General features: G+C 38.8%; 2 protein-coding genes across 8 annotated transcripts in view; one reads left to right on the forward strand and one right to left on the reverse strand.

The window, feature by feature from the left end:
• Positions 1-10,132, forward strand: part of chd4a (chromodomain helicase DNA binding protein 4a) — a 33,307-nt gene extending 23,175 nt beyond the window's left edge. For 6 of the 7 annotated variants that reach the window (XM_044171952.1, XM_044171951.1, XM_044171949.1 and 3 more), the window contains exons 28-41: positions 1,334-1,423; positions 1,968-2,059; positions 2,182-2,315; positions 2,890-3,034; positions 3,810-3,960; positions 4,122-4,237; positions 4,346-4,592; positions 5,369-5,425; positions 5,607-5,783; positions 6,574-6,682; positions 6,818-6,950; positions 7,620-7,815; positions 8,522-8,697; positions 9,802-10,132. In XM_044171952.1, coding sequence (XP_044027887.1) covers positions 1,334-1,423; positions 1,968-2,059; positions 2,182-2,315; positions 2,890-3,034; positions 3,810-3,960; positions 4,122-4,237; positions 4,346-4,592; positions 5,369-5,425; positions 5,607-5,783; positions 6,574-6,682; positions 6,818-6,950; positions 7,620-7,815; positions 8,522-8,697; positions 9,802-9,816 — 1,838 coding nt within the window. In that variant the 3' untranslated portion in view covers positions 9,817-10,132. The remainder of the gene's footprint in view (positions 1-1,333; positions 1,424-1,967; positions 2,060-2,181; positions 2,316-2,889; positions 3,035-3,809; positions 3,961-4,121; positions 4,238-4,345; positions 4,593-5,368; positions 5,426-5,606; positions 5,784-6,573; positions 6,683-6,817; positions 6,951-7,619; positions 7,816-8,521; positions 8,698-9,801) is intronic. The other variant, XM_044171953.1, reaches the window with a different exon arrangement.
• A 2,003-nt stretch (positions 10,133-12,135) lies between these two features.
• LOC122864490 (vesicle-associated membrane protein 2-like) overlaps positions 12,136-25,766 on the reverse strand; it is a 13,650-nt gene continuing 19 nt past the window's right edge. Inside the window, exons 1-5 of the mRNA XM_044171974.1 lie at positions 25,495-25,766; positions 23,004-23,124; positions 21,216-21,374; positions 14,817-14,868; positions 12,136-13,708 (exon numbers count right to left, since the gene is read on the reverse strand). The exon at positions 25,495-25,766 is cut by the window's right edge and continues 19 nt beyond it. Of these exons, the coding sequence (XP_044027909.1) occupies positions 13,692-13,708; positions 14,817-14,868; positions 21,216-21,374; positions 23,004-23,124; positions 25,495-25,496 (351 nt within the window). The 5' untranslated portion in view covers positions 25,497-25,766 and the 3' untranslated portion in view covers positions 12,136-13,691. The remainder of the gene's footprint in view (positions 13,709-14,816; positions 14,869-21,215; positions 21,375-23,003; positions 23,125-25,494) is intronic.

Below are 25,766 nucleotides of genomic sequence, written 5' to 3' on the forward strand. Positions count from 1 at the left end.
AGATATGTCAGCTGGTCGGTTGCCTTTTGATTGGTGCATCCTTTGTTGCACTTGTGAAATAGTAGTTTTGTACAATTAAATAATTACCTTAGGAAAACGAAGGTCGAGAAAGTACATTTTTAATTGTGAATTTTCCAAAGAAGTTAACCTCATTAGCTTTGTGCAGTGAAACCAAAAATCCCCTAATTTGGTTATCTGTGGTGCAGATTTGATTTCACTTAATGTGAAATATATATTTCATCTGATGCACATCTGTGTATATTTACATTTTCTGGTGCTTTGAGCATAACAAGAACATGATAAATGGTTCTTTAATCACTCTAAACGACAGTCACATTAGGAAGGTTATATTCCCAAAATTCAGGGTGTCATGTGGGTGTCATCTCTTGAATCATGAGACTACATTAACCATAATGCACAGCAAAGAACTGCCATGATCTTAGCCTGTTCAGCAGGAGGAGGAAAATGCCGGAGCCGCCCACACACACACACTCACAGACACACAGGGCTGGGTTGAACTAGTTCGTAAGACGTGTTTTCCAACCACGTCAGAAATCAGTCAGAAAGTATTTATAGTTCTGAACAGTCACACTGGAAGGCGGAGAGAAAAGCCAGCCATCATAGAGAGGGGAGAGACATAATAATAATAATTAATAATAATTTTTTTAAACTTTATTTATAGAGCACTTATCAAAACAAAGTACAAAGAGAGAAATAAAATACCACAGTGAATGATAAAATAAAATAAACAGCCAGTTCAGGTAAAATCAGGATCTGCTTTCCGATAAAAATGTGTTTTGACAAGAGACTTAAACGAAGACACTGACTCAGACGACCTAATTTCTTTGGGCAAGTTGTTCCAGAGCCCCGGGCCCTGATGGCAAAAGCTCTGTCCCCCTTAGTTTCCATCCTGGACTCAGGAACAGACAGAAGACCCCTGCCCGAAGATCTCAAACTACGTAACGGTTCATAAGGGATTACAAGGTCTAAAATATAATCTGGAGCCAGGACATGAAGAGCCTTAAAAGTAATCAATAAGATCTTAAAATCAATCCTAAAACAAACAGGGAGCCAATGTAAAGAGGCTAAAACAGGTGTTATGTGATCGTATCTCCTGGTCCTGGTAAATAGCCGAGTAGTAGTAGTAGTAGTAGTAATCATCGTCAACATGTTGATGATGGCGCACATTTTCTCAGTCTATCCCCAAACGCATTCATAGTGTTGCACTCAGACATGAAAAGTGACAGAAGTAGTTGTGAAACAAATGAAAAAAGAGAGCCAGAGTCTAATTGGACTGTGGATTAAAAATCTTTCTTTTGTTTTTGTCTCAAAGCTGATTGGCAAGATGACCAGTCTGATGGCCAATCAGATTATTCTGTGGCGTCTGAGGAGGGAGACGAGGACTTTGATGAGCGAACAGAAGGTAAGAACCATTATTTGTAGTTATAGAACATCGAACAATATTGACATTAAGCTAATGTTTAAGATGTGCTGTGTATATCTCAAGTTTTCTGTACAGTGTTATTTAATTTATAAAACATAACTTGGTTTAATTAGCAGCCTCTGCTTTCATTAAGTAGCTCCAACCGCATATAAACCCTGTGTCTGAATATATCACAGTGAGAGCATTGTCTAAAGTTCAAGGTATGTGTGTGTATATACAGGATATAATTAGGAAACTTAAAGGCAGAATAAGTACACACGATTCAAAGTTAGACGGAGATGACTGTCGCCCAGAAACGTCCCGAACACAGCAAACTAATAATAAACTAAGAAAATACAGGCAGAGGGCAGCGTCTCTGCAGTAAACAGTAAATACAGTAAACAAACAGGTTGTCACTCCAGTAAAAGACACAGGACGAGTTGTATCACGTCTACATACTAAAAATATAATTGATGCAGCACACCTGCCTCCCTGCATAGTGGCAGTTATGTGTATAATCACTGCATCTGTTTCCTCTCTGCAGCAAACTCTCGCAGGCCGAATAGGAAGGGCCTGAGGAACGACAAAGACAAACCGCTGCCCCCCCTGCTGGCCAGGGTGGGAGGCAACATCGAGGTGAGCAGCTCAGCTCTCGTCTGGGGCCATTTGTTATCTCTCTTTCAAACTACTGCATTGGATTCCCATGGTTTAAAAAATATTGTTTCTGTAATTGAAGCCTGACGCTTTCTGTTTCCCAGGTGTTGGGTTTCAACTCTCGGCAGAGGAAGGCCTTCCTGAATGCAGTGATGCGTTATGGGATGCCTCCCCAAGATGCCTTCACCACCCAGTGGCTGGTCCGAGACCTGCGAGGGAAATCTGAGAAAGAGTTCAAGTAAGAAACACCACTATGTCTCCAGCAAAATATGAACCCTCTCACTCCGAAAAGAAGTGGTTATCGTCTGTGGTGGAAGGTGATATATAAAAAGGCCTTAAAATACCAATTTAAGACTGTAAGATTACTAAAATATGTGAATGTGTTTATTGGGAGATTTTTTTTTAATCATCTACTAAATGCATCTGAACACCGTCTTGCTTCTTTGTTTTTCTTGTTCTTATTCTGCTTATTTTATGGTTTTAATATCATTATCTGATTTTGCCATCTTTTTTGTTGCATTTTTGTTTACTAAACTTAAATTCATATGCAGAGATAGAATATTTATTTAATATATTAATATTTTAAATCTTAAAATTAGTTTATTGTAGGCTTCAGATATCCTTAAGAAAATTACTAATTGTAATCAGCTGTAAGGCGCTTAAAGAAAGATCATTTCCTCTGATGTAACGTTTTGATAAACCTTTTTATTTTCTACATGTTTCATCTTCACCAATATTTTTGTACCTCGTTTATGTTTTCCTCTTTCTTCATGTATCCTTCATTAACCCTCCCTTCTCTCTCTTCCTCTCAGGGCCTACGTCTCTCTGTTTATGCGTCACCTCTGTGAGCCCGGAGCCGACGGGGCCGAGACCTTCGCAGATGGCGTCCCCAGAGAAGGGTTGTCACGGCAACACGTCCTCACCCGTATCGGTGTTATGTCTCTTATTCGCAAGAAGGTAACAAACGCAGCTTTGCCTTACGTCAACTTTACTTTTGTTTGTTACAATAAGAGAGATATCAATCACAGTAAAAGATCTAATAAAGCATCCGGGGATTGTCTTTGTTCATTCAGTTTAAAATCAAAGATGTAGAGACAAATGGCCCTTTCTAAACAGTTGACTTCGATGGTGTAATTTCATTTTGTGTTGCAAATAAGCCAACTACGTAAAAGTGAATCATCTCATTTTCAGCTCACCAAGTCCAGTTTTACCCCTGAAAACTATGGTGTGGTAGTTAATCCACAAAAATGTTGATAATCAAGTAAATGGTGATTAATAATGGTAGATTTTATCAGGCAAAAATGGAAAATATTCATTGTTGTAGCTTAAAAATGAGAGAATTTATCTGTTTTTAGATAAGTGAATTGGAAAATCTTTGAGTCGTTCGAGTGGTTAACTTTATTACCCATAAAGGGAAATTGACTTGCAGTGTAGGTACAAGGAACGAATTGTTGGTGGTTGAACAAAACAAGAAAATTAAAGAAAAAACAGATAAATTGTGATTGGCATCTTTTACTGTTTGTTTTTTTGACACTAATATAAATTTATGAATCAAAAAGTATTTGAGAAATGAATTGATAATGAAAATAAACATTATTTGCAGCCCTACTGTTGTCGCAAAAATGCTGCTGTCCTAATTGACATCTTAAGAATTTTTATTAGCAATGTTTTGACCCCTTTTTGCTAGCAGTGATGTGTTGAGAGCTGACTGTGTGCTTTTCATGTTTTCCAGGTTCAAGAGTTCGAGCATGTGAACGGTCAGTGGTCGATGCCCTGGATGGCTGAGCTGGAGGAGAGCAAGAAGGCCGCTCAGCCCGACTCCCCTGGAAAAACCCCATCCACCGGCACCCCCGCCGATACACAGCCCAACACACCTGCTCCAGGTAACTAACACACACACAGACAACAAACACACACTCAGTTTCACTGCATTGCAGTAACCTTCCTAACCAGTTACTATAAATATGAATATCTTCCTGTTAAAAAATTCCTGGAGATGGTAAAGTAAATTAAAACAACATAATGAATGCGTTTGTCTTTGCAGTTGACGACTCCTCCTCGTCAAAGAATGACGAGGCAGCGAAGGACGCAGAGAAGGAGGTGAAGAAAGAGGGCGAGGCGGAGAAGAACGGCAAAGAGCCGTCAAGGGCCAGTAACGAGGTAAAGACACAATGTGTTTGAGTGACATGAATAAAAGTAGGATCTTCTGAATGTATTTGTTTCTCAAGATATGTCACAAAATTCACTTCCCTTCCTCGTCTCTTCCAGGTGATCGCCATCCCAGACGACGACGAGAAGAGTCCGGCAGCAGAGCAGGAGAACAAGAAGAACGGGGAGGAGCCAATGGAGACGGACAAACCGAGCAACGGAGAAGCAGAGACTGTTAAAGAGAAGGAGGGAGAGAAAGAGGGAGAGAGCGAGAAGAAGAGTCCAGAGGGAGGAGAGGAAACCAAGTCGCCTTCAGAGGCCAAGACGGAGGGGTCAGAGGTCAAACCTGAGGACTCTGAGGTCAAAGGTAAAACTCAGTGTTTTTCTTGTTTTCAGATTTTTTTTTGTTCTTTTCACAAGAACAAAGTTTATCAACTTTCTCACGGTGCACATCACTTGTTAACAAAAATGATTTTTGTTTTGGTTTTATTCTGTCATAAAAGAATAAATACTTTTTACAAAATTATTCACAAATACACTTTACAAAAACAGATATATGAAACAAAGAGTGCAGATTCAGTAGAATAAGGGTTATGTACATCAAGTCAAAAAAGGCGATGTTCAAAAAGGTGTGAGCTTATGCCACATAAAATGAAAATGAAAATAATCTGTCAACCAATCAAACGAGTATTAAAGATTAATATATTATATCGTCTTTGAACATTTTGTTGAATCTCTGAATTGTACTTGCAGGTTTTTAAGTTCTCCTTAAAATCGTCCCATAAATTTACCCATTTAACTGAAACACATCTCATTTATTTAATTGTCCAAACCTTTAATTCTTTAAAACATTTCTTTAAGATTGTTCTTGCTCTCTCACTTTCCAAATGTGGTTTGTATTGAATTTAGGATTCACAGCTCCTGATTGAGTCAGAGTTGTGTTCTTTTATTTTTTTTGTGTGACTAGGATCTGAGTGTGAACCTGTAGTTAGATCTAGTCTTGGACACAAACTTGAATGCTGTGGCTTTGTGTTTGACTGGAAGTCAAGTGTGACACAATGACAATGTTTTATTTATGATCTTTTCTCCATAATATTTTTTATTATTTTTAATATTATTTTTCTGTTTCCTTCTGTTTTGGAGCAGAAGAAAAGAAAGAAGAAAAGATGGACACCACTTCTCCTGCAGATGAAAAGAAAGGTACCAAACCCTCTTTTTATTTTTAAATATATCACACAGGACAGTGTAATGAACAAGACAATAAATAACTTAAAGTTTTTGTCCTTTTGGGATATTATTCTCAGTAGGTCTCTATCAGGTTTATTCCCGCTTTCTTCATGTATAGTCGGTAATTGCGTCTACTTTCACACTCCTGCTGCAGATCTGAAGGAGGAGAAGGAGGCTCAGAAGCCAGAGGAGGCGACCAGACTGCAGAACGGAGACAGTAGCAAGGAGAGCGGCGCCTCAGCCAGCGCTGCCACAGCCGGAGCAGCTAGTGAGGAGAAGAAGAAGGCCAAGAGCAGATTCATGTTCAACATCGCTGACGGAGGGTTCACAGGTACGCAAACACACACACAGAAACACAAACAAACACAATTTTCTCAAATAAAAGCCAGGGTCGCCATGCACAAATAAACACCGGCCCCAAATACAGGCTGGGGGAGGGGGGAAACAAGGGTGGATAAACTCCTGGTGCCTGTCTTATAATGTGCAAGCCAACTAAGTATAATGTACATTTCCATCGTTTTTAATAAATCCAACAATATAATCATGCTATGTTCAACATTGTTGCTCTGGATTACTCATCCAAAGTGTTATTGTCCTATTTCAGTCACTGCGGGTATACATGTGTTAATATCCCAGCCAAACTGTATTTTGTAGTGATGTTAATTTGCCACACGATGGCAGTAGCTACAGTTGAAGTATCGTATGGGAACTGTGCAAGTTAGTGACTTTTCCACAACACGGGCCTGCAAATATTTCACAATAAAAGCCTTATTAGGAAATTAAGGGATTCTCTAGCGTTTTCACTGAAACTGGGCTTTTAATTTGAAACAGATACAGGAAATGTTTGTATTAACAGCATACTGTAGTAACAAAAAATTAACAGGGCAAACAGTAGCAGATCAGAAAACACGGAGGCTTCATACTAAAATATTAGCAGATATACTTATCAAACAGAGGGAATTAGAAATAAAGGCCTATCTCTAATATGTGCCTGTTTCAAATAAAGACCTGGATCTCTGCAGTTGAGCTAAATAAAAGGCCCCAGCCACTATTTGAGAATTTAAAGCAGTTTTAAAGTTGTTTTCATTTTATAATTGACATCTTTCTTCTCTTTCTCTCAGAGCTTCACTCTTTGTGGCAGAACGAGGAGCGCGCTGCCACAGTTACCAAGAAAACCAATGAAATCTGGCACCGTCGTCATGACTACTGGCTGCTGGCTGGCATCATACAGTATCCTTTTCCCACCTGTGATTGGCTCACAGATCTTGCTGGGGGGAGGGGGTGGATGTAATGGGGAATTGTTGTTTTGAGATTAGTCTTTGTCCACTCAAAGCAGTTGCTCCCCTTGACCATGGCTTCCTGCAGACATGGTTACGCCCGCTGGCAGGACATCCAGAACGATGTGAAGTTCGCCATCCTCAATGAGCCTTTTAAGGGAGAGATGAACCGAGGCAACTTCCTGGAAATCAAGAACAAGTTTCTCGCCAGGAGGTTCAAGGTAGTTTTACCTTTTTATAGATGGAGAGAAAAACATTAACGTTGAAATTTGATGGTGTCGTCTATTTTAATACATGAATGAAAATGAATGAAATTAAAATAATTTGATGAAAATTGGAATTTAAAAATTTACCACAAGCACTGTAGTAAAACTGTATTTTTTACTTTCTTGGAGGGACTCAGGTGCATCAGCAGCAGCTCATTTGCTTCTATGTATAATTCTTTTCACTTTAGATTAGTACAAGCATTTTGGATTTATCTGACCCCTCTTCAAGTGAACCTCTTTAACTGTAAATACAGGGATCAGTTTTCTCTTGCATAACTTTTGGATGCAGCGAAACAATATTTAAGATGAAAATCCATTGACACTAATTTGCTTCCCTTTAAAGCTTCTGGGTATTTTGCTATTGAAATTGGTAACAATCCCAAAACAGTGAGCCTTTAAATATATTATGATATTAAATTGTGTTATTACTGCTGTAGCTTACAGCCTTCCTGCAAACATCAGTCTGTCATAATTGCAATCACAGGTGTGAAAAGTGATGCCATGTTTACACTCAGATGTAGTACATCACTGTGACCAGTGATGGCTTCTCTGATAGTTGCTGCAATATGGTCAGTGATGGTTAAGTTAATTTTATGGTGATGCTAACGCTGCCCCCCTCCCCAGCTGTTGGAGCAGGCGCTGGTGATCGAAGAGCAGCTACGTCGCGCCGCCTACCTCAACATGTCAGAGGACCCCTCCCACCCCTCCATGGCCCTCAACACCCGCTTCAGTGAGGTGGAGTGTCTGGCCGAGTCCCACCAGCACCTCAGCAAGGAGTCCATGTCCGGGAACAAACCGGCCAACGCCGTCCTGCACAAAGGTGAGACAGAACGCAGGAAGTGGGAAATCTCAAAGGGTTTTTTCCCCCACACAGATCCAATTAACTGCATCCCACCAGTATTTTCCACTGTTATATATTCATATTTACCCTGTTGGCCAGTATGATTTGAGGTTTTGGTTTAAATTATGGCCTATGGTGTTACCTAGGTTAGGTTAAAATGTTGCCTCTTGTCAATTTCTTCCTTAGACTTTAGTGTCCAAGATGTTTTAAAAACTTTTCGAGACGCATTTCTCTCCTCTTAATGAAAATAATGTGGTAAACAGTGGCTATTTGCATTTTTTTGTTTGGTTTTGGTCGAACGGATGAATCTATCGCCAGTATTACTTCTTATTTTTGTTTACTAGTACTCATTTATTTCAACTTTTTAATCATTATTCAAAGACAAATTTTCCTCATCTAGTTTTTAATGTTCTGTTGCGTACAGGGTGAAAGAAATAAGCATAAGTAATAAATGCTGCAAATAATATGAGCTTACGTTGATAAAAATGCATCTTCACAATCGGATCAGAACATGAAAACCTGGAGGGAAAATCTAAAGTAAAGAAAGGAGATAAAACCATTTTGGGAAATTAAATGTGGTATAAAATAAACCACTTAATTAAACCACCATAAACCTGTCCTGATGACTGTGCAAACAAACCCTACAGTGAGCAAGCGACTGTAGTTCCTTATCTCTCTTTCTCAGTGCTGAAGCAGTTGGAGGAGCTGCTGAGCGACATGAAGGCGGATGTCACCCGCCTCCCGGCAACCATCGCCCGGATACCACCGGTTGCCGTGCGACTCCAGATGTCTGAGAGGAACATCCTGAGCCGGCTGGCGAGCCGAGGACCCGAGACACAGACACAGGCACAGACACAACAGGTGCGGAGTCGAATAATCGATTAGAAACAGTTTCAAAATTAAACCTTTTTTTCATGGTCAGTGTCATTATTACTGTCTGATACTAAGAATTCAATAAAAGATGGTGTTTTAATAGTTGAGTAGCAACTGTGGAAACCACGGCAAGCTTGACCTGTGAAAACCAAATGTTTCTGCCCATTTTCTTAATTTTACACACATTATTAAACACGTTTGTCTCAGGAAATTTCCTTTTTGAGAACAAGGAAGTTCTGAAGATGTTTATTATTGTCATGCATACAACTATGCCCAGCCCACATGGGCTTACAAGACACCATAATTTCATATAAGCCAGAGTGCTGTGTATCCATTTTCAAACAATACTATTAAATAAAATAAAATCGAAAACCAACTTGAACAACTTTCACAATCAGTCTTCAGACCTTCAACAAAATTCATAAATCACTGGCATAAACATTTCCGATGTAATACTGGAGAAATCTAAGTAAATTCTAATTAAATCAAGAGTAAAACTAGTAAATGAAACAGACTTAAAGTAGCTCGTTTTTTTTTTTGTTTGTTTTTTTTTTTATTGTATTCGCCACGTGTAGATGGTTTAAGTTAAGATCCAGGTTCTCTGAATATCTGCAAGAATATTTGATTTCCAAACCGATCAGTAGTTGCAGCCTTGACTTGCACACAGTTTATACACACAGCTACACCGTTACTCATTACCAGACAGACTGCAGAGTGCGGTAAACATGGACAGGAAGTGAAGTTATCAGGTCCAGAAATAGATTCAGTTAAAAGGTTCATCAGTAGACGAAGCTTCTTGTAGGGAATGTATCGGGAGGCTTTTTATACCACCACAAGTCTGACTTCGAAGGACCAGTGTCTCATTTAAATAATAACAACAATAATAACTTAAATTTATATAGCGCCTTTCAAGGGACCCAAGGGGCCTTATATTTACTGGACCCAAATGAGAGTGGTATCGATATTCTCATCTAACTCTCAGCAAGAAAGCCAACAACCCAAAATGTGCAACTACTACTTAAAGATTTATTCGTTAAAAATGTGTAGAGAGCAAATCAAACTAACTTTCTTGTTTCTGTTTTCCTCTTCCAGATGTCGCAGCAGTAGGCTGAAACTCTGTTCTTTACCTCGAAAACCACCCCCTGCCTCACCTCGACATTCCTGATTGGTGCACAGCAGAATGACAGACAGCGCGCTCGAGCTTGAAGCCACGCCCAGTTCACCTCTTCTTCCCCCCCAAACAGACTTTACAGAGTTTTTCTGGAGGATCGAATTCCTTCCCGATACCCAAGTTTGAGGCTGTGGACAGAAAAGCTATTTTATTTTTTTCCCCTCCTTTTTTTCAATTTCTGTATTAATATTATTGATATAATGTTATTATGATGGTTTTTTGGGACCTAAATAAAAAAAATTTAATAAAGAATTTGTTTGTGGTCAGTTGGGGGGAGGTGGGCTACGATGGTCCTCTGTGGTCAAATTCACATTGGAGCAAAATTACTTGCACAAAGCTGAGGTAATTTTATTTTCTGTAAGAAGCATGACCGTACAATTTTAAATTCAGGAGTAATTTCTTTTCAATCATCCTTACGTTAAGAAAAATGGCAGCAATAGTGGAATTTTGCATCGAAGGTTTTTAATGTATTTTCAACACAAATTTCAAGCTTTGCTAAAACTGTGAAGTGAAACTAAAATTTTGAGGTTTTACATCAAACATTTTACACTGATTTGTTTGTGAATTTAAATTCCGTGTTTGAATGCATTGCATGAAACGGAGCTCGTTGGTTAATCTGTGATAGTAACTCCCTCCATAATATTACTCCGTATGATTCAACATTATACTGAAACGTGCAGAGTAAAGTTCGGATTTTTGGGGCGATAAAAGTTTACTTCTACAAACACACCTTTCCCAAAAGCGGTCTTTGTTCGGAGTCTTCACTGCTGAAGAGGCAGTACTGGAAAGGTTTACGCGTTAAATCTTCCTAAGGCTGCTTGAGGACAAAATGTCCTTGAACACTCTTCCTGGCTGTCTTTTACTAGTTAAGAGTAAAATGTTAGTGTGTATCAGATTTTTCATTATTCTCTCCAGGCTTTTAAACTGACCACTTTTGTTCTAAAATTAAATGTCTTTTTTTATTAACGTGAATGGATAATCTGCTTTACAAAACTTATCTCGCCAATTTTTGCTTATGTTATATTTTAACATGCCAGTAGTTAATGTCCTCACTTCACAAAATGTCGGCTGAAACACAATTCTTTACGACAGACTTATTGCATACAATATAGCATGTTGTACTTTATGTGTGCTTTAACTTTTTTTTTATAGAAGAAATTAAGTATTACATGCTTCAAAAGACATCAATCAATATGTGACTTTGGAAGCTTCACAAAGAGAAAGCAAAGATTCGGTACCCGTGATTCTTGTGCTCCTCGCTCTGTCTCCAGCTGTCTCATCATTAAATGTATGTGAAGTTTTTGCAGCTTTTAGCAGCTCCTAAATTTCCTGCGTGTTGCATTGAACAACTGTGTATTTTATTATGCGTATTGAGTGTTCAGAGTACAGTTAGTGTTGTCACTTTTCCAGGGTGAACACACTACAAACTCAGAACCTGCTTAGAGTTAGTGTAGTGTGGAATGAAGCCTGAGCAGATTTTTATCAATACAGCAGTTCCTGTTTGTCACCACTAGAGGCAGATGAAGACACCGTGTTTACGAAACTTTTGGATACGCATTTTAATGCAAGGTGTCCATGAGTAATGTTAGGCTTTTTAGCTAGCTAGCACACAGCGTAATGTTTTGTTAAGGAATACAGAGCAGCCAAAAGTTAACGGTTTCCCCCCGTCTTGTATACTTACTCGGCCCGACAGCACGCAAATGTATTATTTATTTATTTTAATTTGGGTTGGCAAGCACCTCCATATTGATTAAACTCTTGGTTTACATCAACAAACTTGATTTACTAAATAGAGATTAGTTTTTAATTGTGCAACAGAGCTCTGCTTTATTTTAAATCTGGATTTACTCATTTTAAACCTAGTTTTGCAAAACTCTGATTAGGACTAATCTTAGATTAAATTAATCCTCGTTGGTGAGCCTGAGAGCAACACTTGTGTTGTTTTCTAACAGCAGGTTAAAATGAAACAACTTTTCAGAGTAAATCAGGGCTGGGACACTACATTTCTGTTGCAAACGTGAATTTATTTGGAATCCCATAATCAGAATAACTTTAAGAACTTGTAATCTTTAAATGTTCCTCACTTTTCCTAACCTTTGATTATCCAGCAGTGCTGAAGAAGCACTGATCCTGATTTTCACTAAACACAGTGGGATTAATGCTCAAATTCAGTTTAAAATCAAATAATTGATCCTTCCTTACATTGTAATAATCAAACCTTTAATATCTACAGTCTCATGATAGATATCCGACACTCACTCAAACTCAGCTTTTATTACAGAGGAATCACATTCAAGCAAATTCAGAACAAAGAAACATTCAAACCACAGCTGTAGTACACGAAACACAAGTCAGGTTGGTTCACAAGACAATAAAAACAAAAACAGGACTGTTGCTGCATCACAATAACTCAAACTGATGCAGGACAGACAAACAGAGAGCAAAAAAATCTAAATTGTTCCTGTCGTATTTCTTTATAAGTTGAAAATACATCAGTAGCAGTACCAATACTGACAGCAAGGGGGCAGCTTTCCTGAACAATACTGTACAAGTACAATACAGCTGGACAAGAGGACAGACAGGGAAACAGGAATCCGTAAACCCAGGTTCAATATACTGTTGTTTCAGTTCCTCAGCATCAACAAATCAAACACCAGCAGCTACATGTTCACCGTGGAAATCCATTTAGAACCAGATTCATGTTAAAGTCGGACAATTACATGTTAAAAAACAAGTTATCTTACTCACATTCAGTGGATTCTTTTTGGAAATTGGGTGAGTATTAGGTGTGAGCCGACTGTCTGTCGCTCTAATCTGCTGCAATCATCTTTCTACAAACTCTCTCAGTCTAGATCCTCTGCGTCTCAACGCACAAGACGACGTTTTGCTACATTTGTATTTCTACATCTTTACAATCTTTATTTTCTAATGGGAAATATCTCTGTCGTCGTCTCCGGCTGCTGTAAGTTAAAGAAAATAACTTAAAACTTAGAAATGACAAAGCAGCTGACTCAACAGTTACTTCACCAGCTGCTGAGATTTCTGGCCTCTAAAACTCAATTTCCATCTGCAGCCAGAACCATGTTTTAATGAATGACTGAGTGAAGTAAACAGTGATGGGAAGTAACTAAGTACTGTACTTCAGTACAATTTTGAGTTAGTTGTACTTGACTTGAGTATTTTCATCTTATGCTACTTTATGGGCTTCACTCCACCGGAATTCAGAGGGAAATATTTTATTTTCTACTCTACTACATTTTTCTGACAGCTATAGTTAGATTAATGTTAAAGTCTGACGATTACATTTTTTTTGAAGATGCTTTCAGTTTCATGTCCATTGTACTCAATGAACAAACCTGGGTCAATGGACTTTAGACCTGCAGCCAGTACTGTTTGAAAAGATCCTTTCTGTTTGTGTTAAACTCCTTGAAATGGACAATGCAGCAAGTACCAAAAAAGTCAGTTTAATATACTTTTCTGTAACTTATAAATGAACTCACAATTTAAACTGTCTTGATGATGATGATGATGATGATGATTGCTCCCAGCAAGGTCAAATGAAAACAAAAATATCCAGCCGTTGTTCAACTCAGGATTCCTGCCAGGAGAGACGTTTTCCATGAGGAGCAGAGAGAAAAAGGAGGCACCGGAGCACATTACAGACCATGCATGGAAGTTTCTGAGGAAGGCATCGGTGAGGAAGAGGAGGGGGAAGAGCAGGAGGAGCGCTGAGGAGAGGCTGGATTTGGTTCGGTGGTGTCGGTGCAGTGCACTCGTCCTGCGACTTGTGCGTCCATCCCTGAAGAGCAGCTCAGTAGAAGAAATACACTAAAGGAGGAAGAGCGGAGAAATGAATGTCTAAGTAACATTTAAAAACAAGATTGAGGTTCAAAGTTCATTCAAGAAACCTCGACTCTTAATCCAACTGGGCAACTACTGAATCACCTTAGGTGAGTGATTATTTTGTAAATAACTGACATTGTATGAAACATTTTCAGTGATTTAATTTGGTCAATAATCATGTTCTTTATGAAACCAAAACAGGTCATTATTTCTAAATACACTGTGATAACAAATACTCTCTGCCTGCAGTTTCCCTCAAACAGGACTAAAAGCCTGAAGCCCTGCTAGCAGCCTCGCTGGGGGGCTCGAAGACTAGCAATAGAGTTTCCTGAGGGTGGCACCAGAGGAAAGGTCATGGGGTCATAAAAACAGTTCACCTGAGCAAACGTCTCGACACTCTGCCTGTTAGATTCAGACGTCTCTCGTGTGCAAATTAACATTTTGACCTCAGGTCAGCTCTAGAGAAATGCTGATGGAGCGTCCAAAAAGTTCGTCATCATGTGCTCGGTAAACTTCTGCCTACTAACTTCCGGTACTTCTTAGAGGAAACTTGTGCCTGATGGTGGCACTAGAGGAAAAAGGATCAGCAAAAACTGCAGAATCATCCTCCCAAGGTGATCCACAAAAAGCAAAACAAAGCTTTAGTTTCATTCAAACGACAACTGAAGTTGTCTGATCAAAACAACCGAAACGAGTGAGAAAAGGAAAAAAAGGAAATATCGTCACTAAATCACACCAGAAGAAAAACAAAACTCAAAGAAAACAACAACAAAAAACTCTTAAAAACAGAAACCTTCATAACATAAAAAACTAACAGAAGAACTACACAAAATATACTTATAAAATAAAGTTTCTGTGGATGTTCTATTGGATTTTATTGTAACCGACAGGAACTCAAACTGTCCACAGCCTCTGTTTTCTGTGAAGCACCAAACTACAAACATTTCACAGCCACTTTTCAAATCTACAGAAGGGTTGTTTGATATGTGTTTACAGATTTTTGGGCGGAGCACCCCTTTGAAAAGTGAAGCCTGTCTGCCAAAAGTGACAAAAATGTGTGTGTGATGTTTGACTGCAGAACGGTGTCACTTACAGAAGATGACTCCAACACATATAATACCTATAACTGCCATGATGATCATCATCTGGAAGAAAAACAAAAATCAGAAAGTCAGAACAAAAACTGCACTTTGATGAGGTGAAATAATCCTATAATTCTTCTTTTATTTCTGAAATCAGCCAAAAAATAACATTTGCAGCCTCAAGCAAACGTATTTCCAGGAAATTAGAAGGAAATGAAGGGACCAAGTTTTTCTGTGTATTGACTCATTCAGACACCACAGGGTCACAGAGGTGCAGGAAGAACTCCAGCAGTACCACTCTGTGAAAAGTCCTACATTCAACATTTCACTAAAAGTACAGTATTAACAGCTAAATGTACTTAATGTATTAAAGTTAAAGTACTTGTTGGGCAGAATGGTCCCTTTCATTATTATATATATATTATTGGAATATCATTACTGAAGCTTTAACTCATAAGCAGCATTTTAATGTCACAGCTGGTGGAGGTGGAGCACATTTAAACTACGTTATGTACTGTTGGATAGTTTAATCTGTAGCACAGGATCATATTTTATAAATTGATCAAGTTTTGTTTGTAAAATCTTAATCTGTAAAGTAACTCCAGCTGTCAGATAAATGTAGTGGAGTAAAAAGTGTAACATTTACCTCTGAAATGTTGTAGAGTAGAAGTATAAAGTATAAAGAAGCATAGAATTGAAATATTTAAGGAAAATAAAGTACCTCGAAGTTGTACTTAAGTGCAGTACTTGAGTAAATGTACTTAGTTCCTTTCCACCACTGCTGGGTCAACATGTGTTGGTCCTTTTCCATTTTTTTTGCAGAACATGTAATTGTGGTTTTTGTCCCAAGACAGTGTTGTTGGGTTTTCGGTGTTAGAGTACAATATGCACACAATCGGGTGGTGGTGTGTGTGTGTGTGTGTGGACCGAAATACTCCATAAATAAATCAACATGATGACATGAGCTGCTGACAGACAGGAAATCACATCACCCCCTCTGATGGGGGGGAGGGCAAGAGAGATTAACATGAACAAGGGGACAGAGAGAGAGAGAGAGAGAGAGAGAGAGAGAGAGGTACCAACTTGATGTGTGTGTGTGTGTGTGTGTGTGTGTGTGTGTGTGTGTGTGTGTGTGTAGAGCGAGAGAAGGAAAAGAGAGAAACCAGATCTTAGTCGATTGATTTGTTGGTGTGTGAAAATGAATGAAAGAGAATTAAAGGATCAGGCTTGTTCTACATTTTTCTTACTGTCAACAAATACAGTTTCATGTCTAAAAAACGGCTCAGTCATTTCCTCAAACAGCCGCTCGCTGTAGTTTTTAGCAAACAAACAGGAGGAAATAGTGCATTCGTTGGGGACTATTTTCAGCGGCGGATTAATCCACATTTAGAGCTCTAGTGAATATTTGGGGCAGCAGGACGGTGTGTGTGGGACTGAGTCAGAATAAACTACAGTGTGTGTGTTCATGGTGATGAAGGAACATGTCACCCAGTGCAACAGAGCGGCTCACTGATGGGTTTTTAAGAGACAACAATGGAGCTCTGTGGCTCAGAGGAAGAAGATATATCAGGCTTTCGATACACATTCACTGTTAGTTTGGGTCTTTTCATGGGATTGGTTGACAATAAGAAAATTATCTCCAGTTTTAGACTTTTGTGTGGACCTTATAACTCCTCCTAAGGTCATCAAAACAAACAATACAAAGAACATGACCTTAGTGTTATTAAGGTTAATATTAGAGGCTAGGGAATGAATTATGTCAACGGGGGTCCTCACAAGTATAGAAGTACAAACACGTGTGTGTGTTTGTGTGTATTGGGGGTAGGTGGAGTTACGTCACAAACCACAGCTGGCTCTTTAATCCCAGGCTGTCAGTGTAATCCAGATTGGGATTTCTCTCTCTGACTTCCTGGTCACTGTCAGTCGAACTCTCCTCTAACGTAATCCTCCTCTGCCTTTCTACACGGCAGGTTCTGATTGGATGATCTGAAACAGCGCTGTCTGTCCATCAGAGGCGGGTGCGCTGGATGAACTGATGCTGAGATAAAAATAGATACGTACATTTTGCTGATAATACTTAAGTAGGTGGAGTATTTTCTCAGCGTGGTGTTAGTACTTTTACTCAAGTAAAGGATCTGAATACTTCCTCCACCACTGACCGTGAATGTTGTTGATACTTTCAGAAGTTAATTTATATTCTGGAGCTGTTGCTTTTTGCTGTATCAGTTCTACAGCACAATATGTCAACAAGTATGTTTCTCTCCCCCAGAATTTTTCAGATTAGCTAAATGAAAAATTATATAAATTTATAAAATAGGTTGTATTTTTATTGGCCTCCACAGCTACCCAAAAACAAATCGCTTAAAGTTAAGGAAATGTTGACACACTGCATGCCCGTCAGGTTTTCTGATGCTAATAACAATGTCATGCTTTGCATCTGAGAGTTGCTTGTGAGGTAAAATGTAAACACAGGTCGTTTTATGCATTTGAACAAATAACCGATCATTTTTCAGTCCTCTTTACTTGTTGACTGTTAGAAGTCAAGTCAGTCTTAGCCATCAGGTTACTCACTGCTGAAACATACTCAGCCTTCGCAGGGACACCTGTCTGATGGATGAAAATCTAATTACACATTTCTAAAAGAAAACATTTAGCAGCTTTCCACACACTATTGACTGTACTCAAATGAAGGATTGTTATTGCATTTTGACAGTTTTACATGGAGTGAAAATGATAAGAGTTGGTGTTATTTAATACAGTATTTAGTTAGCTTTCGGGACAATTTTACTCAGCTTTAATTTTGACAGAAGTAAGAGAAGTAAGTGCAAACTGCAGCGAAAAAGAAAGAAGTCCTCAAAAAAGAAATGTAAATTAAAAAAAATCTACCAAGAAGGCAGAAGAAGTTTATGACAAGCAGATGGGAAAAAAGGGAGAATACTGTATATTTTTAGTTTTACAGTAAGTTCTTTATGATCATGTCACTGTGGTGCGTGTTTACACAATCATGAACGGACTCTTTTGGTTCAGTTCATTTGGCCAGATTTGAACAACAATATCTGAACAGAACTGAGACTGTTAAAAACAGTGAACCCAAAATGCCAGGCTTTATAGGCAAGTATGTGTCATGCACTCAAAGCTAAACTGAATCTGGACTGATGATACATTTCAGGTACTTTATGTTATTAACCGCTCTAAACACCAGTGGAGAAGAGTACAGGTAAGTCCATTATTAATTAAAATTAATGGGACTAGATTTTGGTTTATCGTGACCAAAATCTCTAACCTGGAAGAATGTGAGGTCAAATGGATGAGCTACTTCAGAGTCCACATTTTTGCTTACGAGACCTTGTAGATGGAATGAATCAAATGTAAAATTTATTAAATAAAGATAAAAAAAATGAATGCATTTGTAATCTTATTAAAAATCTGTTTACTGATCTAGAACTGAGTCTTACAGTCTCTCTGTAAACTGGAAAACACCTCTCCTGCTTCCTCCAGCCTTTTTTCTTTTCTTACTTTATTAGATTTTGTGAACACAGCAGTATTTTCGAACTGTTTTCTGTCACTGTGCACTTTATTCTTGGCCGACTTGCAAGAACAGTGGCATAAGTACTGAAGTTCTTTTCTCGCAGTTATTTGTTGCTCTCAATGTGTCACCGAAAACACTAAAACATTAAGCAGAATTAAATCCCATTATGACCAGCAGATTAATTTAATCTAATATACGAGTAAAGTTCCAGGAAGGTGATGAGGAGGCGAGCAGGGAAGCGTACTTCCTGTGCTAAAGGCTGAGGCAGCCTGAACACACAGCCGCCACTCTGTTCACTAATGATACACAGGTAAACTGTCACAGGCTGAAAAGCCACAAAGTTTTTTTTCTGGCAACAAAAATCTTGCGTATTCTAATCAGTGTAAACTGCAAAAAGCCACAAGAGTCACATTTTCCCATCTTGACCGAGTGGTGACATGAAATTGTTTCTTTGATTTGTATAGAAACACTCAAATTGAAATTCAGCAGTACAGGTATTTTACTATCAGCATTTTATTAAATCAACTATCAGCATATTTGCAGGCAACTGCAGCTGAGCCAGTGTAGCAGATATCGAAGGCAAAAAGTAGAATCCGCTCACTGATTTTTACAACTGCCGTGATAATTATAACTGCTGCGACCTTTTGATCCGTCGTGGATCTTCGTCAGGCACAACATACTCCAAAAAATATTTTATTAAATATAATACAATGACACAATGGTGTTCATGTCAAATGCAAGACAGGTGCACAAGTGACAACCAGTGAATTGGCACAGCAGCCCTCCAGAAACCTCAGTGCACTTCAGCAAAACACATCAGCGTAAGAAACAAGTGGTACACTGCAGCCAGGCCACAGCACTGAGATTCTATCACAGTTCGTAATATGCCTGAGGTATTTGTCTGATGGTATTTCTTTAATCTGATGTTTGTTGAAATGTTTAGTGCCGGACAAATTTCCAGTGGTGGAAACTACATTTACTCAAGTACTGTACTTAAGTACAGTTTTGAGGTACTTCTACTTTACTTGTGTATTTCCATTTGATGCATTTTACTCCACTATGTATTTTGCTTTTCACTCCACATCTACATTTACCTGACAGCTTTAGTTACTAGTTACTTTGCTGATTCTTATTATTAAAAAACAGAATTTAATCAACCAATAAATGATGATGTATTAATACAGATTAAACCACACTGCAGTATATAGAGTAGTTACAATTAGCTCCACCTTTACATTAAAGTGATGCATCCACAGATATAAAGCGTTAATACAATATATATGATTCTGAAAATGGGCCGTTCTGCAAGATGAATACTTTTACTTTTGATACTTTAAACGCACAGAATGTAATTTCTGCCGCTAGGGGTCTCTCACATCAAAACAATAACAAAAGGCGTAGCTTGATGACGTCATGAAGTAGCGTGGGATCATGGGAGTTGTTGTCTTCATTGATAATTAACCACCATTGCCAATGACAGTCTATCGGTCGTGACTCAGGCAGAAATCACGTTTTATTCACGTTACGTTTGGTCACGTTCGGCGACTTCCTTCCTCACTCTCTGACGTTGTCATCTGCCGCTCCTCCTCCTCCTCGATTCCGCGTCGTAGTCCCTCCCACCAGAGACGCGAGGAGAGAGGAGTCGAGGCAACAGGTATTTAACAAAATGAGATGTCCTTGCTTCGGAGCCGTCATTTCAAAGCGACGTCAATAAATATGACATGCGGTACAGCTGCATCATCTGTCCATGGTCACGCCTCTTTCATACGTCATGGGTGCCGAAAAGACTTCCGCAAAGGATACACCTGTGCATCCTCGCTCAAAGCTCCTCCGGCAAGCCTCCTCTCTCCCCGAGATGCATTTTATGAATTGAGATATCCTTCGAGATGACGCGCTGACATCGGGAGGAGACGAGGAGGCACAAAATAGAGAAATAGAAAGAGCCTCGGTGTTTCCCATGTTTTCCACCAGACGGGGTAAAGGGGATATGACGCCACTGACAGGCGACCAAATGAAACGCACCGTTACCTTGAATAAAATGACAGATTTCTGTGGGTTGGAACATTGTTGGAAACATTTGGGATAATGTAAGTACACAACTCAACAAAATATATAACATAGGTTTTTAGACATTTTAACGTGGAAATGTTACATATTATACCTTTAAGTATATGTTGATGCTAATACTTCTGTGCTTTTACTTCAGTAACATTTTGAATGCAGGACTTCTGCCTGTAACAGAGTATTTCTACACTGTGTTTTTGCTACTACCGTGAAATGTCCATGATAGATGAAGATGTTACAGCAATTAAAATGATTACTGGAGAAAAACCAGTGGTTGGATTCTATTTCTTGCCTTTTCCATCTCCTGCTTTGTCCAGTCCAGCACCTGTTAGAGAGTTTGCCACTGTAGTAACGCCGCCCAAACTGTTTGGTCTGGAAAGACCAAACATCACTAGGTTTTTCTTGCTTTAGAGGCATTGAGAAGATACTGTATGAAATTACTTTGCAAGTAATCTGATCAGCTTTCAACCGGTCAGGACTACATGCAGTTTTACATCCCACAGTTTTCTGAGTGTCCGGTTTCCAGCTGCCAGACTCGACCGATGCTCAGCAAATGTTTTCCAGACCAGAACCTCTGAGCAAGAACTGGTTTTATGAAACCTGGCTTCACATTGGTATCACATACAGTATATGTTACATGCAAATATAATTTGAACAATGATGAATAAAACATCAGATATTAGCTTCAGTTCAGAAGCATGATACATGCTAATTGAATCACACTGAGGGATGGATGCTACAGTCTTTATGTAGTACTGTGTAGGACCGATGCATGATGGGAAACACACATGCACACACACACACCAAACGTGCCCACCTTGCAGTTTTTCCACCAGTACTTGTTCTTGAGTTTGGCGGCGCTGCTCTCAAACTGCGAGGCTCCGGCCTGCAGGGCGTCGGCCCGGTCGTCCAGCTCCGACAGCTTCTGGTCCCTCTCCAGGACTTTGTCCACGTTCACACGCATGATGTCCACCACCTGAAGGACAACAACACCTGTCAGCATCACTGCCACAGGTAGAAAAAAAATCCAGCTCGTTTACAAAGCTTTCTATGATCTCTTCAGCAATATAACCTGCGTATTATATACACTGATACTCCACATGTTGTACACACACATTTTTTGCGTGTATATGTGTGCATATATGTAGAAACGTAACCCTTCCTTGTAAATGTAATTTCTTCCTTTAGGGCTACTTTTATTTACTTATTTTATTTCCTATTTATTATTTTTATTCTATTCTAATTTAAAATATTTGTTTATACATTTTTTGTGTGTGTAGCGTGGAGGCGACTACACCTTAATTTCATTGTGCAATCCTGTATTGTATAATGACAATAAGCTGAAGCTTGACCCTTAAAGGTGCAATATGTCAAATTTTACATCATCAAATTATTACCAGAACCTTAACTTAATGACTGAACAGGAAGTGTGTGTGATGAGAGTTTAACTTTTCGTTCTGAGTAATGTTGAGTTCTTCTGCTCAGTCTCTTCTAATTTTATTTAATCTGATTTTGTTTAAATGAATAAATTAACATTCATTTATTTGAGCAAGTAAAGCGTGTCACTATTCATTTTGGTGCTACATGTAGATGAGACACATAGTTTAACTGTACTACTCCAGTAAAGTTCTGGTTCAGCTGTGATTAAGGAGTAAATTGGTCCATTTAGATAAATAAAAAAGACCTTCGATGATCGGAGACAGCCTTTACTCTGTGACCCATCAGATCAGATTTGTAGGGAAATGTGCTTGATTGCTTCACAGCACAAAACAGGTAGAGGGCGCTGTTTTGCCAGAGCGAAAGGAGCCCAGAGTTTCAGGTGACAGTTATATCCTGACCATTAGCTGACGCCTTCTTGCGTTCCGATTACAGGATGTGCCTCTTGAACCGTTGAGTTCTTTTACCTTTCGTTACTGTATCACCTCACAACAAACCAATGAAAAAATGCTGTCTAGATTAGAAGTTAGCTCCAGTAGTTAGCCTAGCTTAGCTTGACAGATCAAGAAGTAGGAATAAATAAGAAAAAACTTCCGGCCAGTTTTATATTTTCTTATATTACCCAGAGTTTCTTTATGTGGAGGATAATTTCACCCATTTAAAAAAATATTCAATGCAACCTTTTCCTTTTAAGGTTGTTATCATTGTCTATCTCAGGTTTTTCTATTTCACTTTCCATCCTTAAATTGTTATTTTCTATACACTATGTAGCTTTCTTCATTGAATTTTGTTGTTATTTTGTCTGTTTCTTGTTCCTGCCTAACCCTACGGTCTGTTTCTTGTGCTGCTGTAATGCAGACTTTCCCTCCTGGGGATCCATTAAGTGTTATCTTAAGTTATTGATCATTTTAATATAATTTCCTTTTAACATTTAATTATAGCCTGAATGTTTTTAGTAGTAGAGTAAAATTATAATTTATTTACCGTTTTAATTAGATTTTGGGGGGAAATTACCCTCCATAACTTTGTTGCCATTGACTCAGTTTGTAGTGAACTTGAGTCCCTTTAACATTAAACTCCGCAGCAGCTCAGTGAAAACACATGCAGTCGAGTCCAAAAGCACCACAGAACACAACAGGCGTGCGTCAGCGCCATTCAAACTACACACCTCGTCCACCTGTGCCTGCGTCTGCTGCAGTCGTCTGTTGCTGGTGAGGTTTGGGGCCGCAGCCGGAGGGCCCCCCTCACCCTCCGATGCCCCGGGAGCACCTGCTGCTTCTGGAGTCGACCTGCAGACCGAGAGTGCATGTGAGGCAGAGCGAGAGAGGAAGACGGTCAAAGTGATGGATTGCCAGGAATAACTACAACAAGACATCAAGTTCAGAAGAATTCAGCAGGTACCGTAAATCCATTTTTTGGTCAAATTCAGTCTTCACTTCAACTCCATCATATCTCCGACATATCTTTAAATTTAGAGATGGTTTAGTCTGTTGCCATGTTGCAAAAAGGAGACTATGTACAGTTTGGCCATAAGTGACAATTACGTGATTAAAAACACAGTGTAACAGTAGTGTAAGTGGAGAAGAAACTGGCTCAGTAATGTCTGTTATACAGCAAAATCAACATTAAGTTTGCTAACATTAGCCGCCATAAGCTACTGGTCATACCAGACCAAGTGAGGCTGCAGCAGCAAAACTCCTGAGTGTATTGAACGGAACAAATGTACATTTTATTGCTTATGAATGTAACTTTTCATTTGTAAGAGGAGGAATGTGATATTTCTTACTTCAAAAGTTACAGTCTTGCTTTTTATAGCTGCATGAACTTTTGCACAATTTGCATCACAACTCAGCCAGAAACGTAGTGACATCAGTGAGTTGCACAGATAATACTGAGTTTAGTGAGTCTGTGTTACAGAAAACCAAAGAGACGATAGGATAAATCTGGCCAAATGCTAAGATCTCCCGAAATACAGGTTTGATTTCAAATCTTAAGTCTTGAATTCTTTGCTGGTGATTCACAATAATAGGACAGGCACTCAAAAATGTTTATGACCAAAAAAAAAAAAGAATGTAAAGACACAATGAAGCTCCTCATATTGCAGTTGTGGGGTTAAAATCTGGTGTGTACCCTGATAAACTCTCAGAAACATTTATAAAGTTATTAGGTTTTCTCAACCAACAAAGCAGCATCTGATATTTCAGTACATTTACTATATATATATATACATATATATATATATTTACTCAAGTACTGTACTCCACTTTGAGCTGATTGTACTTTATTTGAATATGTTCTGCTACTTTATCCTTCTATTCCACTGCATTTCAGAGGGAAATATTGTACTTTTTACTGCACTACTTCTATCTGACAGCTATAGTTACTGGCTACTTTTCAGATTCAGATTATTAATACAAAATATAATCAACAAATAAATAATACTTTATTATTACAGATTAAGATGCCCAGCAGTATATGAAGTAGTTCAAATTAGCACCAACAAGTTACACACTGATGCATCAATAATTATGATCCATTCTGATTCTGAAATGGGCAAATCTGCATAATGAGCACTTTTGTTTTTGGTACTTTAAGTATATTTACTTTGCTAGTAATAGAGTATTTTCACATTGTGGTATTGCTACTATGCAAAAGATCTATTCCGCCTCTGTCTGTCACTCTCAGTTGGAATATGAAATCTGTCATTTGTCAGCGACTGTTCATACAGTAGGCTACAGTATGAATTTTACATACACAAATTCAACAATGGAAACATGACTCATCAAACTTGGCTTCCATCCATATAATCAAAGCCCGAGACTGTGACAGCTCAGCAGCTTAAAAGAATAAATTGACAGAAACCCAACAACGCAATATTAAAAACTGGGTTTTAAAATTCAGATGTTTTTACTGCACTTCCACACACACACACACACACACACACACAGCAGCAGCAGCTGGTTTGATTACACCAAACAGCAGTTCACTCTTATTGCCTCTGCTCTAACAGACAGGCTTGTTGTCCAGAAGCAAAATGGAGAAAGATTAGTGCAGCAGCAGCCAGAGAGGCTCCTGACAGAGAGGGCTGGACTTGACTGAGGGAGATCAACATGCACGCAATAATACCCCCATTAGACAAATATGAAATAACATAATCTCCATAATATGTTTTGTATTTCTAAAAACTTCTTCCAAGTGTTTGTAGTTTTGTGCGACATTTGAAGCCACATTTCACTGCGGATCTTTGTGAGCTGAATAAAGTGCATTTGTCTAATAAAATAAGAGCTGGTGGGAAGTGTAGAAAAGCACTTTAGCCGATCACAGTATTGATGGATAGTTTTGTAGGTGAGTCAGCCGGTGAGTCATTGTAGTATTTCTGCAGAGTCGAACAGCTGCAGCCCAGAAATTTCCAGACTACCGACAAGTTTCGTTTTAGCAGAATAAACGTAATAAAACCGAAATGCTCGAATGAAGAAATTATGAATTAAAATGAAAAATCGGTAGTTTTAATACAGCGGAAACACCGACCAGGGTGTTTCTTTAAAATGATGTCTGAGAAATTAATTAACTCTGATTTAGGACAGTAAATAGATATTCCTCGTAGTTAGGCTATAGTTTGTATATAATTTAAAATTAATGAAATATGTTGGAGTACTCACATCTCAGCGGCAGGATGATGGAGATAATCTGAGTCCGAGAGAGAGAGAGAGATAAAGAGAGGGAGAGGGAGAGAGGATGAGGGAGATATAGAGAGAGGGAGAGAGAGAGAGATAGAGAGAGAGAGAGAGAGAGAGAGAGAGATCCTAGCTGAATATAAATGAAGGATGACTTCAGTCTTCTTTCTTCTCTTGATTCACTTTTTCTTTCAAACCAAAAAACTACAACTGAAGCAGCTGCGCAGATAAAGAAATCTCCGCGTCACACTCACCCC

This window comes from Siniperca chuatsi, linkage group LG17 (assembly GCF_020085105.1).
Source record: "Siniperca chuatsi isolate FFG_IHB_CAS linkage group LG17, ASM2008510v1, whole genome shotgun sequence".
NCBI lineage: Eukaryota > Metazoa > Chordata > Actinopteri > Centrarchiformes > Sinipercidae > Siniperca > Siniperca chuatsi.